At 38.7% G+C, this 13,928-nt stretch overlaps 1 protein-coding gene across 1 annotated transcript in view; it reads left to right on the top strand.

Annotated features, from left to right (window-relative positions):
• Positions 1 to 10,589: 10,589 nt before the first annotated feature.
• The window catches only part of Vps29 (vacuolar protein sorting 29), a 68,582-nt gene continuing 65,243 nt past the window's right edge, over positions 10,590 to 13,928 (top strand). The window contains exon 1 of the mRNA XM_090413666.1: positions 10,590 to 10,852. Within this exon, the coding sequence (XP_090269792.1) occupies positions 10,850 to 10,852 (3 nt within the window). The 5' untranslated portion in view covers positions 10,590 to 10,849. The remainder of the gene's footprint in view (positions 10,853 to 13,928) is intronic.

Below are 13,928 nucleotides of genomic sequence, written 5' to 3' on the forward strand. Positions count from 1 at the left end.
CCAAGTCTTCCTTCGTGCGGCCAAGAGCGGTGGTGTGCATGTTACTTTATTATAGAAAGTAAGCAAATTACTTAGGCAAGACCTACCCTTCACAAAACCATGTTGCCCCTTATAAAGTGTCATATTGCTGTCCACCCAGTCCTGAATTCTAATTTTAACCAATTTTTCCAAAATCTTAACCACTATTCCAGATATATTGATTGGTCTATAATTTCAACCTCAGTCTTAGAGCCTCCCTTATACAGTGGAATTATTTTCCCCTCTTTCCACTCTATTGGCACTTTACCAGAACTGAGGCTTAAATTAAACATTCTGGTTAGAGGAGTTGCTAATTTTCTTGCACATTCTCGTAACACATGGGCCGATATGCCATCTAACCCAATGGCAGTGTTAGCATTAAGGTTCTTTAATATATTAAGCACCCCAATTTCATCTATCTCTATACTCTCATCAGTCAATGGCACATTTGACACTGCACTATCACTACGAAGATGGTACACTTTTGCGAAATGATCACTGAGCAACTCAACTATTTGATTAGCTTCAGTAATTTACCTACCATCAACACTTTTTAAAGTAATCTTTCCATGGATACTCTTCCTTTTACTAGCGACATAGCTAAAGAACTCTTTAGGGTTTCTTTTGGATTCATAACTTCCTCTCATAATTAGCTGTGGCTTTCCTTATCATACAGGTTACTCTCTTTGCCTGTATATTTATATTGCTCATTCGAACGCTCATCACCTTTTTCTTTATACGTCCTCCACAACCTTTTATTTATCTGCAACTCCTGTTTAATAGTATTATTCATTCATTTTACTCCTACTTGATTTCTCCTTCTGACTCTGGGAATACAGTCTGATACAGCTTTCTTCAAATACTCCTTGAGAATCTCCCATGCACCATCAACATCTCTCCCTTGAATTTCTCATGCCATAGTACAGCCAAAAGCTGACTTCTCAGCTTGTCATAATCACCAGCCTTGTAATTCCCCATATACCCATTCTTAATAGAATATTCAGCACATCTTACAGTCTCCCAGGTCAAGTCCACATGATCGCTTTCCCCAAGTGGAGACATTATAACTAAATTACTTATTGATATGTTCTCCGATGTTATGAGCAGATCTAACACTCTAGAATCTCTTGTCCCTTCCATCACATGCTGTCTCAGGTAATTAATTCTCAAAAATGTATAAACTCCATTTCCTTTGTTCCTTGTGACCATTTCTTCCCCCAATCTATGTCCCCAAAGTTAAAATCCCTCCTAATAATAACTTGACCTTCACTCATCGTGCTAATTTGCCAATACATGCTATCTACATTCTCCATTATTCCCCTTGGATCATAGCAACAACCAATTACATATTTCGCCTTATTAATCTCTATCTCACACCAAACAGCCTCTAATGAACTTCCCTCTACATTCCTGTCACAGTGAGGTACTTCTATCTTTTATGGGTTTAATGTTTCGTCTACCATTAATAACCCCTCCCCCATTCTGTCATCTCTGTCCTGCCTGAAAATACTGTACCCCTTACATTCAATCCCAATAACTATATCATTCTTGGTTAACCAAGTTTCGCTAATTCCTATAATTTTTGGCCATGTTGTACTAAGTAATGACAAAAATTCTTCACACATATTGCTAATACTTCGAGCATAAGTATACATAAACTGCAATACTCCCTTCTTCCGACTCTGGTTCTATTTATTACACACACACACACACACTCTCGGGATACATTTATATACTGCTTTATTAAGCATTTCTTGAAAGATTCCCATGCATAACTGATATCTTTCCAAATCAGTAAATGATATCATGGGGCCAAGGATGGTATGCCTCTAAGTTGGTCATAATTTCTAGCTTTTTATTTCAGTTTTTAACCTCTCCTGATTGGAACACCAGCATAATTAGCTACTCACCAGGAAAACACATTATGATCGCTATTACCAAATGGTGGTAAAATAGTCATTCTTAATAGAGATCCATTCTGATGCTATAAATATAACTTCCACTCCGTGACTTTGAGTTTCTTCTCATTCACATCTAGCTTGGGAAGATTGTCTCACAACAACTCAATAATTTTCGTTCCACTTGTATTATCAGATTTCTTCGCCAAATCAGTGTTTGGTTAACCAAAAAGGTTACCAAAGTTTTCCAACAAGGTAAACTGGCAATGCATTTCACCGTCCCCTGCAAATGAACAGCTGCTCCCCCTCTCCAATCTCTTCTATGATTCCTAATATTCTATACCCTCAAACCCTTTACTGGAAATTCAGTTACAATCTCTGAAACTAATAGAGAAGTTTCACTAATGCCAACAATCGTAGCCATAGTGTATTGACAACCAACTCAACCGCTTTGTTCCTGATTCTCCTGGCATTTGTCTAGAAATATAACAATTTATCACGTGGCATCTTATTATAACTAAATATGTGATCAGTTTGGTTGTGGTGGAGAACTTTATATTTTCCTCCTCAGACATTCAAAAGACCTTAACCGAAATAATACTCTCCACTGCTTCATGTGCATAACTATGTTCAAAGCCATTGATATCTTTATTATGGTTGCATACTACAGCTGAACTTCGTGACACATTTTTCTTATTCTTGCTTTGGTTCCCTAACTCTCTACATTAGGTGTCTTCACAGTAAGTAATTTTTCCCGCCTCCTAATGCCAAATCCATTGATGTGCAGGCCAACCCTCTTACATAAGTCATTTCTGCAATCAATCCTCTCTACTCATCTATAAACTCTCATCCATTTCTTTTACGCAGCCTGCGAATTGAATTGTTTGCTATCTTGAAATCTTGTACACTTTCTAGTCCATCCAAAATCCTCTCTGAAATTCTTAAAAAGATTACTCATACTCTGTTCTTTTAAGCAAAACTACTTAATTGTCTTCACCCCATGGCTTCCAAAGGATCGTATCTTCGACCTTGTTTTAAAGTCCACGCACAGCAATCAGTGTGGCTGCAGCATTTGATCTGTTGGGATTACCTTACAATTTGTTATTTCCTTAAGATGTTTTTTTTTCTAGTCAAGATGTAGTCAATATGTAAACTGTTGTTACCAGTTCTAAATTTTATCAAATGTTCTTCCCGCTTGTAGAAAAACGAATTCACAATTGCCAGATCAAACAGTATCGCGAAAATCACAATCCTCTCTCTTTCCTGGTTACACATTCCATCTTCATGACCGCCATGCAGCTTTTTAAAGTCCCTAGTCCATTCCAGTCTCCTCCGACAACTCTATCTCACTTTCATCCAATTCATTTCTTTATCTCACACGTTCCAGACCTCATCTTTCTCCTTTGTTGTACAGCCATATGACGACCGTTTGCTCTTCTCCAATACCCAGTTTTATTTTCATGAGCCTGTCGTTCCTCCAACCTACTTCCAGTATTTCACCCTTCATTCTGCCACACACCGCAATTCCACACACTAACCATTTCTTCCCACTTTATTCGCTCCGGAGTAGAACAATTTATATTCGTCTCTCAGTTCCTTCGCCTTTCTCCCCTTCCTCTTTGTCTCCTGCATGCATAAAATGTCCAACTTCCTCTTCATATCTACCATCTCCCTTCTCCTTCCAGTCATGCTTCCAACATTCAACGTTGCCACTCGTAGCATTCTCTGTATCCTCTGAGATTGCTTATTTAACCGCATCCTTCCCTGATCCAGGGGCTCCTAGTCTACTTCTCACATCTGTAAGGCGATGTAGCTGTGCATGGCCTAAGGGGTACGCTCTTTCCCTTGTATCGCTTTCTTGACTCATTTGAATCATTAGTTAGACATGGGGTGAATTTTTCGACCGGTTGCTGACGTTAATCCTCATCATTAATCCGGGTTTGGGACCGACACGTATTGGGACTAGCTTGCCTCCTTTCGTGGCTGCATAAGACGAAATGAAACAGCAAAATATGAAAGATTCACCCCTAGCCCTCGAGAACTCTAATAGCATTGGGGGAAGCAGCAAGAAGAGAAGAAAGAAGAAAAGAAAAAATAGGAGAGACCAGTCTGCAGTTAACATAACAGATGTATATACATGAAGTAAGGCATGGTCCAGCATCAAGCACCTCGAGTTTGCCACGCCCTTACTCACTAAAGTGAGCCCTTGAGGATAACTCATATTGCTTGTTTGAGAAGCATAATAACTGTGGCCCTAAGATAGACCGTCAGGAAAAGATCGATATCATCTGGTAAGAGACAGAACTCTCTGTGTAGAGGAATTGGTCGAAACATTTAATGAAGGCTGTTCCGAATCGTATCACACTAAATTATGCACATGGAACTGAAAAGGATATGCCTAAATGGAAACTACTGATTTCTGCTAAGAACTGGAAAGTTCGTCTGCAGTGGTGTGTCAGGAATACTGTGACTGGGCACGCTGGTAAAAAGTCATGTGTTTCGACGAGTCACGGTACACCTTGTTCTGTATCTACGGTATCAGAGAGTTTAGCAGGAGCCTCATGAAGCGATTAACCCAGCTCACCTTGTAACATAACTCAAGGTTCTGAAGGTAGTGTCATATTGTGGGGAATGGTCTGTTGGTACAGAACTGGTTCCTTGATATTGCTGGAAGGTCGGGGACGGGTGACTTCCAAGACATATCTGATTGTTGCCAATTAAGTCCATCCTGCAAAGTTGGCTTTTTATCCAGTAAGTGATGTTTGTTCAGGGATGATAATGCTACTGACCTTAGCGCAAGGATATTTTAGCAGTGGTTCAGCGAGTATGGCACAGCAAAATATGAAAGATTCACCCCTAGCCCTCGAGAACTCTAATAGCATTGGGGGAAGCAGCAAGAAGAGAAGAAAGAAGAAAAGAAAAAATAGGAGAGACCAGTCTGCAGTTAACATAACAGATGTATATACATGAAGTAAGGCATGGTCCAGCATCAGGCACCTCGAGTTTGCCTAACCCAACTGAGAATATATGGAGTAGTTTGGAAAAACAGATCCGGGAGCAAAGGCCTATTCCGTGAAATCTGAGCCAGTTAAAGACTATCTGATGGATGCCTGGTACGCTGTAGACGTAGATGCTATATTTTGTGGAAACTATGCTAAACTGTGCTCTAATTGGAGCTAAAAGGGGTCCAACACGGTATTAAATAAAAGTGTCAAATCTGGTGTCCCGTAGTATGCGTATATAGACACTAATAACTTCACGTTAACTGCCTTACTATTCCAGGTGTCCTCCCGTGATGAGTCTTCGGACTCCATGGAGGTGTCCCGAATAATAATAATAATAATAATAATAATAATAATAATAATAATAATACAAAGCACACATCGTTTCAGACGTGAGATGGGCTATTACCTAGACCGGTTTCAACTTTTATTGAGGTTTCTTCAGTAGGAGCTACACCCAGAATGAGGGTGATGTAATGCAGAAGTCATATATTTCAGGTGTACAAGTAAAGAAAGTGCACCCTTTTATAAATAGATACTCGCTTGACTGTTTGAGGAGAGCGGACGTGGTCACTTAATTCCGCTAGATAAATGATTTCAGTGGCGTTTCGTGTTTATCGCATGTCACGGGCTCCATTCCAGCTCGAATTTCTACTTTCTCCCCCTCTGCATGATATGTGCATGAGGTCATTGGCTGTGTAAACCCCAATGGAAAAGAGGATCAGAGGACAGTGGTGGATGTTTGGTTGTTAGGGTGGTCGAAAGCTGTAGACTAGTGAAAATCACGCTCTTCCCCTGTAACTTCGCGCATTTTTTTTCTAACTCTCGGTCTTGCTAACAGCCCTTCGTACTGTGGGATGTTTTCTTTGTTGGTAGTTCATCAATTTGATCCACGGGATTTCACATTTGGGTTCTAGGACCCGATTTCAAACTTATAGTTTTGATTCTTGACATTGATAGACATATAGGAGTGGAAAAATTAATAGATGAAACGAAATTTGAACACGTATATTGGGAATTTATCCGATTAGGTGAAGTACTTAATAATAATTGGCTAGGAAAAGTAAAGCTCTGTGATACGTTGCCCCTCACAATCGTCACAGATGACAGTCTGGAAAACCGACTTAATGAGAACATGACGGCGTTGGACATCGGACAGCGGAGCTGGGGAAAGTCACTAAATTCTGAGGATGCCGCAGTATTCCAAAGCAATGCCTACCGTATATTGGATACAGCTGACATGCAGGAAGGATTCCAACCCGTTAAAAATAAGAGAGAAAAAAATCTCCATTACTAGAGAAACGCCAAAACCAGTATAAATGGAGACTGATAATAATTCAAATTCAAAAGAAAGAATACCCCAGTCATCTTAAGAGATAAAAACTACTGGACATCAGTTTTCACTTCACTCCAAATACTAGAAATATCATTTAGGAAAACCACCAATACAGAAGAAAGAATTCGCATCCAACCAAAAACTTCTACGGATTACAGAAAAGTTTTCTGAGAAAATTAACCAAATTACTGGATAATCGCAACCTCTGCTACCATACATTTGCCCTGAGTAGTGAAAAGAACCTCAAAGGTTTTCTCAGAGGGTTAACAGAATCAATTACAACAGATGAAATTACATCAGACCTCCAAAAGAAAGGCTTCAGACCTACCATATCTTCTAGTAATGTTAAAAATAAGCAAAGACTAGAAACACTTCTACGATCTGCAAACTATCTGTGATTTAGTCATAAAGACTGAATCATTAAAACACAAATCAATAACGACGCAATGTTATCGCTGCCAAAAGTTTGGCCATTCACAATGCTGCTGCAAAGCAGATTGACGATGCGTTAAATATGGTGGCAAACATGCAACAACTGAATGCAAAAAAAAAAAAAAAAACACGGACACAACCAGCAAAGTGTGCAAATTGCCGAGGCCCACACCCCACAAACTACAGGGATTGCACAACATTTCCTCAAAACCAGAATACACAACTCCAAACCAGCATCCATACAAGAACAGACGTCCTCCCATCAAGACGGAAGGACATACGCCAAAGTAACAAGACCAACCTACCTAAAAGACCCAAAGCCAAGAATAAACCATTCACAGAAAACCAACAAACCTATCCTACAGAACATAACAAGTTGTATAGGAGTAATGCTTGCTGAGCTCCAGCAAACCAACCCAACTCAAGAAGCCAAGGATATCATCTTAAGACACACACAGTCACTGTTCTCTGAAATCCTTAATGGATAAATCCAAAAGAAACTCCTAATTGGGTACAGATTTTCAGCTGGAATGCCAACGGACTAGCCAAGAAAATGCAAGAACCACAAGAGTTTGCATGATATCCAACAAAAATCATTTTCTTAAATGAATCAGACCTTCGTCCAAGTGACAAGATCAGAATCAACAGTTATATTACATACCTTACAAAAAGATCCTATGCAAGCGGAGGAGGCACCGCCATCTTTGTCAAAAGAAACATACAACACAATAGCCGAACCCCAAACAGAGCCCATAGAACAACAGGAACAGAATTAAATATAGAAAACACATGCAGTATCACGATCTTCGCAGCCTACAACTCCCCCAATAAAAAAACTCCTAGAATTAGACTTAGATGTGATACTAAACGCAAGCAGAGTAGTAATCATAGTTCGAGATTTTCATGCCAAACATTCAGTCTGGAACAGCAGAAACTTAAATATCAACTGAAGAATATTCAACTCTTATACTACTTTACAAAATATAACAGTAATAGGACTCACAGAACCCACACACTACGCAGCAACTGGCCTTCCTGGTGTACTCGATATATTTATATTAAAAAAAACATAAGAGTATAGCTACCAAGTACTAGCAATTAACTACTTGAGTTCTGATCTCAACCCCATCATATTGCAACTAGGCACCATACAAGATTTAACTAAAAATACCACTACAATTATTAACTGGAATTGACTCCCCTCAGGCCTCCAGGAAAACCTTGACAATGTACCACATATTACATCTCCTGAAGAAATAGAAAAGGCAGTGATATCGTTTGAAAAGCTAATATTAACAGCAATGTCACAAGTAACAAATATAACCAGCCATGCACTGCCAAATGGTTGCCCAGAGGACGTAAAACTTCTTATCCGAGAAAAAAAAAACAGGTTAAGAAGACAACATCACAGAACAAAGGATCCCGCAAATATACAGGCAGTCAACAGAGCAACGAACCAGGTTAGGTATGCTCTGAAGGATCACCAAAACCAACTTTGGAACAACAAGATACAACACCTAAACACAGAAGATCAATCTTTTTGGAAAATTATGAGATCGCTTCGCTCAAAACATAACAGTCTTCCTCCAGTCCAAGGTGAATGTGGAATAACATACAGTGATGAAGAAAAAGCAGAAGCATTTGTAGACAGCTTGGAAAGACAATTTAGTCCCAATTATAACAATATAGATATAAACTTCATAAGAAAAATCCATACCCAAGTGCTAGGAGGCTAATCGGACTATCATGTGTAGATTAAGATAGCTGAACGCGCTATACTCACACGGATTCAAGAGGCAGCAGATAACAGCAACCACGTGATACAAGACGAGCAATTCGGCTTTAGGAAACATCACTCCACAACGCTTCAAATTTACAGAGTCGTTGAATATATCACCCAAAGTTATGAATGGCACCAACACTCCAGTTCGGTTTTCCTAGACATAACTCAAACGTTTGAGAGAATTTGGCATTATGGTCTACTTTTCAAATTACATCAAGCAGAATCCTATTACCACTAGTTCTACTCATTCAATCATATCCGAACAACAGAAAATTCAGAATGGAGTCAGATCCGCTGTAAGAAGAATTACTGCTGGAGTCCCTCAAGGCTCTTTGCTATTTGCCTTAATCTTCTCCATATATATGGCAGATCTATCAAGTTATCACCATCCATCACCGCCCTCTATGCCGATGACACGATTATCATAGCAAGGTCACTCCGTCCTCAACTGGCCATAAACAACGTGCAGATAACAATCAACGTATTAGAGAAGGTACAGCAAATGACGTATATTAATCAACCCCAGGGAATCCGCAGTACTATTTACCAGACCAGAAGTTAAGCAGACCTGAACACAACCATTGAAATGTTTGGAAAAATCATCCCTAGGCTTAACTTAGCCAAATATCTAGTTGTTCAACTTGATAAATGCCTAAATTTCAAGACACACATAAATAGTAACTCCACCAGTGGTGAACTCAGGATATAATCTCGGAGAGGGCCGAATACTCATAACTTAATCTTGGGAGGGGGGGAGAGTTGAGTAGACGATTTGAGAATACACACCACATTGCATACGACCTATGACTGAGCATCTGCAGTGATCGCCAGTACATGATACCCGTGATCTCTGGCCCGGCTCGGGCAAACCAAGTATCGCCCGAGCACTACTTCGTTTGCTTTGCGTTCACAACGGCCATGATTCCCAAGACTCAGAGGATATTCCCACCTTATGTGACCGCTAATTCAAAAGTACAGTAGTATAGAAATAGAAGACATGACACAACAGAAATAAAAAATAACACATTTTTTTAAAATTAATTAAGAAAAGATTTTTGGAAAATTTTCTAGTCTTTTTGTCCCTATTTCTTTTGGGGGGGAGCCATGGCCCCTTGCCCCCCCTCCCTGGGAGCGCCAATCAACTCCACTAAAACTAATCAGACTACAGCACAACTTTATTTACTCTTGAATAGGAACAGCTTCTTAAACATAAACAACAAGATTCTCCTCTACAAATCAGCGATACGATCTCAACTAACTTACGCCTCACCCACCTGGGGACACACGACTAAACGAAACATCCAAAGACTACAAACGATCCAGTATAAATGTCTAAGAATGGCGTTTAATGCCTCTTGGTTCACCAGAAACTTCCAATTACACCAAGAAGCCAACCTTCTAGATATGAAAACCTACATGATATGCATTGCAGAAAAATTCTTCACAATCACAGATAATCACCCAAATCAGCTAATTCGACAGGCAGCAGACCACAAGCCGTCAGATCGCTTCAAACACAGAAAAACAAAATCCTTCATTGCAAGAGAAAGCTAATACAGCATAAAATGCTCACAAAGAGCGGGTAATTAACCCACAATAATCCCCTTACCCACAAACTAAAATTCAGATGAAGGGATGAATAGTCAAGGACTCAGTCCATCACCCAAGGAAGTTTCAAGTTCCTGTTATAAATTAATAAATAAAACATTAGCTATAAGTTCATGCTTTGATGCGAGGAATGGATATTCTCTTAATCTCTGAAGTTATGTTAGTAGAAAATGATTGCCTAATAGCAGTTGTATTTTTATAGAAACCATTGAGAATCAAACTATCTTTACTGTAATACACTGTAATTCCCTTAGAGAATCTTCAGAGAATACATTTTGCTTTCCTGTCACATGTGAAAATACGGCAAAGAACCAAATTATTTATTTGTATCAGAGAAAAGTTAATTAATTAAAGTGCTGTAACTAGATATATTTTTTAATTTTTTCATCTAGGGTAAGTTGTCGATTATTGCACAATCCTCACTTAGACTTGACAGGAACCACTGAATTATTATTATTATTTTTTTTTTTTTTGGTAAAGGTCGTTGTGGTGTTTTTCTGAGTTGCGTTAGTCAGAAGGGTGAAGTGATGCGATAAGTCGATCTCTATTAACAAGTATTGATTAGTCTGAAGAACTGGTTGTATTTAGTACAAAATTTAAAAATAAATAAATAAAGCTAATTACTTTTTCTATTATAGAATTAGTAACTTGCGAAATACCACTTTCCTGGTGACCGACGCTTAAAAAAAAAAAAATATCTTGCGCATGTTATCCATAATTTCTTGTACGGAGTGATCACTTGTCAAAGTGGGAGGATTAATGTAATAAGAAAATGGTAAGACTGTTTAATAACTGTACCAAGTTTGGAGGGTTATTGTGAAGTTGTTTTGTATTTAAATTTGTTCTATGAAAGCTGAAACAAATGGGTGTGCAAAAATTTATACGAAATTGTAGTTTTGATGGAAGTTGTTAGGGAAAAATGGATTCTCCGAGAATTGTTCCGTAATTCTTCGATTTTCATTTTAGTTGAGTTTTCCTTGCTAAGCATCCTGAGACTGTATAAACTGTCTTGTAGTATTGTCATGTAATACGAAATGTTTTTGTTTAGATTTTTATTGGTGATGTTTCTTAATTAAAAAAAAAACTTTAAAAAATGCTGGAACTTGCACATATTTTTCAGTGACACTAGAAACCTAATTGTAGTAGTTCTACATTTTTGTTATTAAAAAAAGTAAAATAAAGTCTGCCTTTCTTGTATAATATCTAAGAAGCAAACATTAATTCCTTAAAGATAAAATACGATAGCAATTCACTTTGCACAATGAGCAATGCAATGAAATGAATTTTGCATTTTATTGGCGTCTAGTCTAACTGCATTAACTGAAAAGACCTTTTAAAGGTTCTTCACATCCTGGATGGGAGTGAAGAATCTTTTCAGCTGAAGGTGAGTTAGCTTGTCTCATATGGAAATAGGAGAGTTTTTTCCTCCCTTAAAAACTAGGCAGAGAAGAGCATGCATGATTTGCAGCTAAAATATATTTTAACAGGGTTATTGGCCTTAAAGGCCTGGAAAACATCAAAAACTGCAGTCTGGGTGCTACGAAGGATAATATGTATAAACTGCCATTCATCGACCAACATGTTGAATGTTGAATTCTGGATTGACTGGAACACGAATCTGCGAAGAAATATTCAGAACCAAGGCTCACAACATGGGTTTCCATGGTAGGACCACAATATACAAGCCCCACATTATCCGAACCAACATGCAGCACCATCTTCAGTGATGCAAAGAGCGTGTACAGTGGGACATAGAAGCTTGGAAAGCTGTGTTATGGAGCGACAAATCACTCTACACAAATCACATTGAGCGGATGAATGGGTGTGGCCATGATGGATGCCTGGTTAATGTCTCTGAACAGAGTGCATAATCCCTGCTATGAAATTCAGAGGTGGACAGTGTGATGGTATGGTCCTGTTTTCCTGGTTTAGCCTCGGACCTCTTTGGTGCCAGGACCATTGAACTCCAAAGAGAGACATCTGAACATTCTGGACAATGTAGTGCTTCCTACTTTGTGGAAAGTAGGAAGCATTCTACAGAACTGACCATTGTCTCTTTCAGCAAGACAGTGTACAGTGTCATAAGGCTGCTCTTGCTGTAACTGCAGGGTTTGTGGATACGAATGTCACAACACTTGACTAGTCCACAGAGCCCTGATCTCAACCCTATTGAGCATCTGTGGGATGAACTGGAGCATCAGGTGAGGTCAAGGTGAGGTCATCTCACAACAGTCCAGGAGACTTTATTACATGGCAACAGGAAGAATGGTCCCATTGATTGCTATCTTACCCTTGTGGAAAGTATTACCTGTAAGATTGCTGCAGTCATCACAGTAAATGGAGGTCCTACATCTTATTAAGGTGGGTCCCATGGATGTTTTTTCCTCACACTATGGTGTCCATTAACTTTTCCAGGCAGTGTGTATCAGACGAATATGAAAGATTGTGCATGGATGAAACAGGATAGAAGCTAATTTTTGAAGACAAGTTTTGAGCCCAATTGTGTGGACACCACCAAGACCAGAATATTTGATATCGAATCATCATAATCAAATTCCTGACATGTACCCTCAAGGGGTGTATAGGATATGATAGTACTACAAGAAAAATTTACATCATTACTAACTTCTTATCTACAATTTTCCTCCAAATCAGTCTGTTACTTGTCAAGACTCTAACATTATCAGATCTTATATTTCTATTATCTAAGGCACTTTGTACCATATCAATCCACCTATATCTTTTTCTTCCTCTGGGTCGTTTTCCTGCCAACCTGGCAGAGAACACTTGTTTTGCTAATCTTTCCTCTCCCATTCTATTTAAGTGACCATACCACCTGAGATTAGCTCTGCTAACGCATTCCTGGATGCTGACAATGTCAAGTTCTTTCCTAATATCCTCATTTTTAATATGATATTGCCACTGATGCCATCTGTTCACACCTCTAATCTTTCTCAGGACTCTCATATCTGCGGTCTCTAGTCTTTGGTCAAGTGTTTTACTTTTGACCCAGCTCTCAGATCCATAAGTTAAAACTGGTTTAGCTAATTTAGTGTTCCGACTAATTTCTCTCTTATTCCATATGAATTTATTCAATTGACTGCCTACCATACCAGCTTTGTTGATTCTGTTGTCTATTTCCATATTTAATTTACCATCTTCAGTAAAAATCGTGCCTAAGTAGCTGAAATGTTTTACTTGTTCCACAGGTTCCCTGTTCACAACGCAGTTGACATTTTCAACAATTCTACCTATTTTCATTGTCTTTGTCTTTTTAATGCTGACCTTCATACTATATCTATTACAACAGTTATTCAATTTAGTCAGGGAATCTTGCAAACTTGTAGCGGATTTATTTAGAAGTATAACATCGTCCGCATAAAGCAAAGAGCTGACATTAACATCTCCAATTCTGATATCATGTTTAATACCACTTTCCTTCATAATGTGATCCATATAGATAATGAATAACAGAGGGGATAATGTACATCCTTGTCTCACACCAGATTTAACATTAAACCACCTTCCTGTACTTCTTTCAATTCTAACTGCTGATTTACAACTCAAATAAAGACTAAGTATTGCTTGATATAATGCCCCATTGACACTGTATAACTGTAGCGTATTGAATAGCTTCTCTCTTGGCACCTTGTCATATGCCTTTTCCAGATCAACGAAACTTAAATACAGATCTTTGTTATATTCCCATGATTTCTCAACTATCTACCATAAAGTGAAGATCTGATCCTGACAGCCTCTATTTGGCCTGAATTCAGCTTGTTCTTCACCAAGCTTTTCTTCCACAATTCTTCTCAACCGTTTCTCAAGTATACTTGCATATATCTTGCCAG

Source organism: Typopeltis vanoorti, chromosome 24 (genome assembly GCF_054136105.1).
Source record: "Typopeltis vanoorti isolate ZY-2024b chromosome 24, IOZ_Tvanoo_1.0, whole genome shotgun sequence".
Lineage (NCBI taxonomy): Eukaryota > Metazoa > Arthropoda > Arachnida > Uropygi > Thelyphonidae > Typopeltis > Typopeltis vanoorti.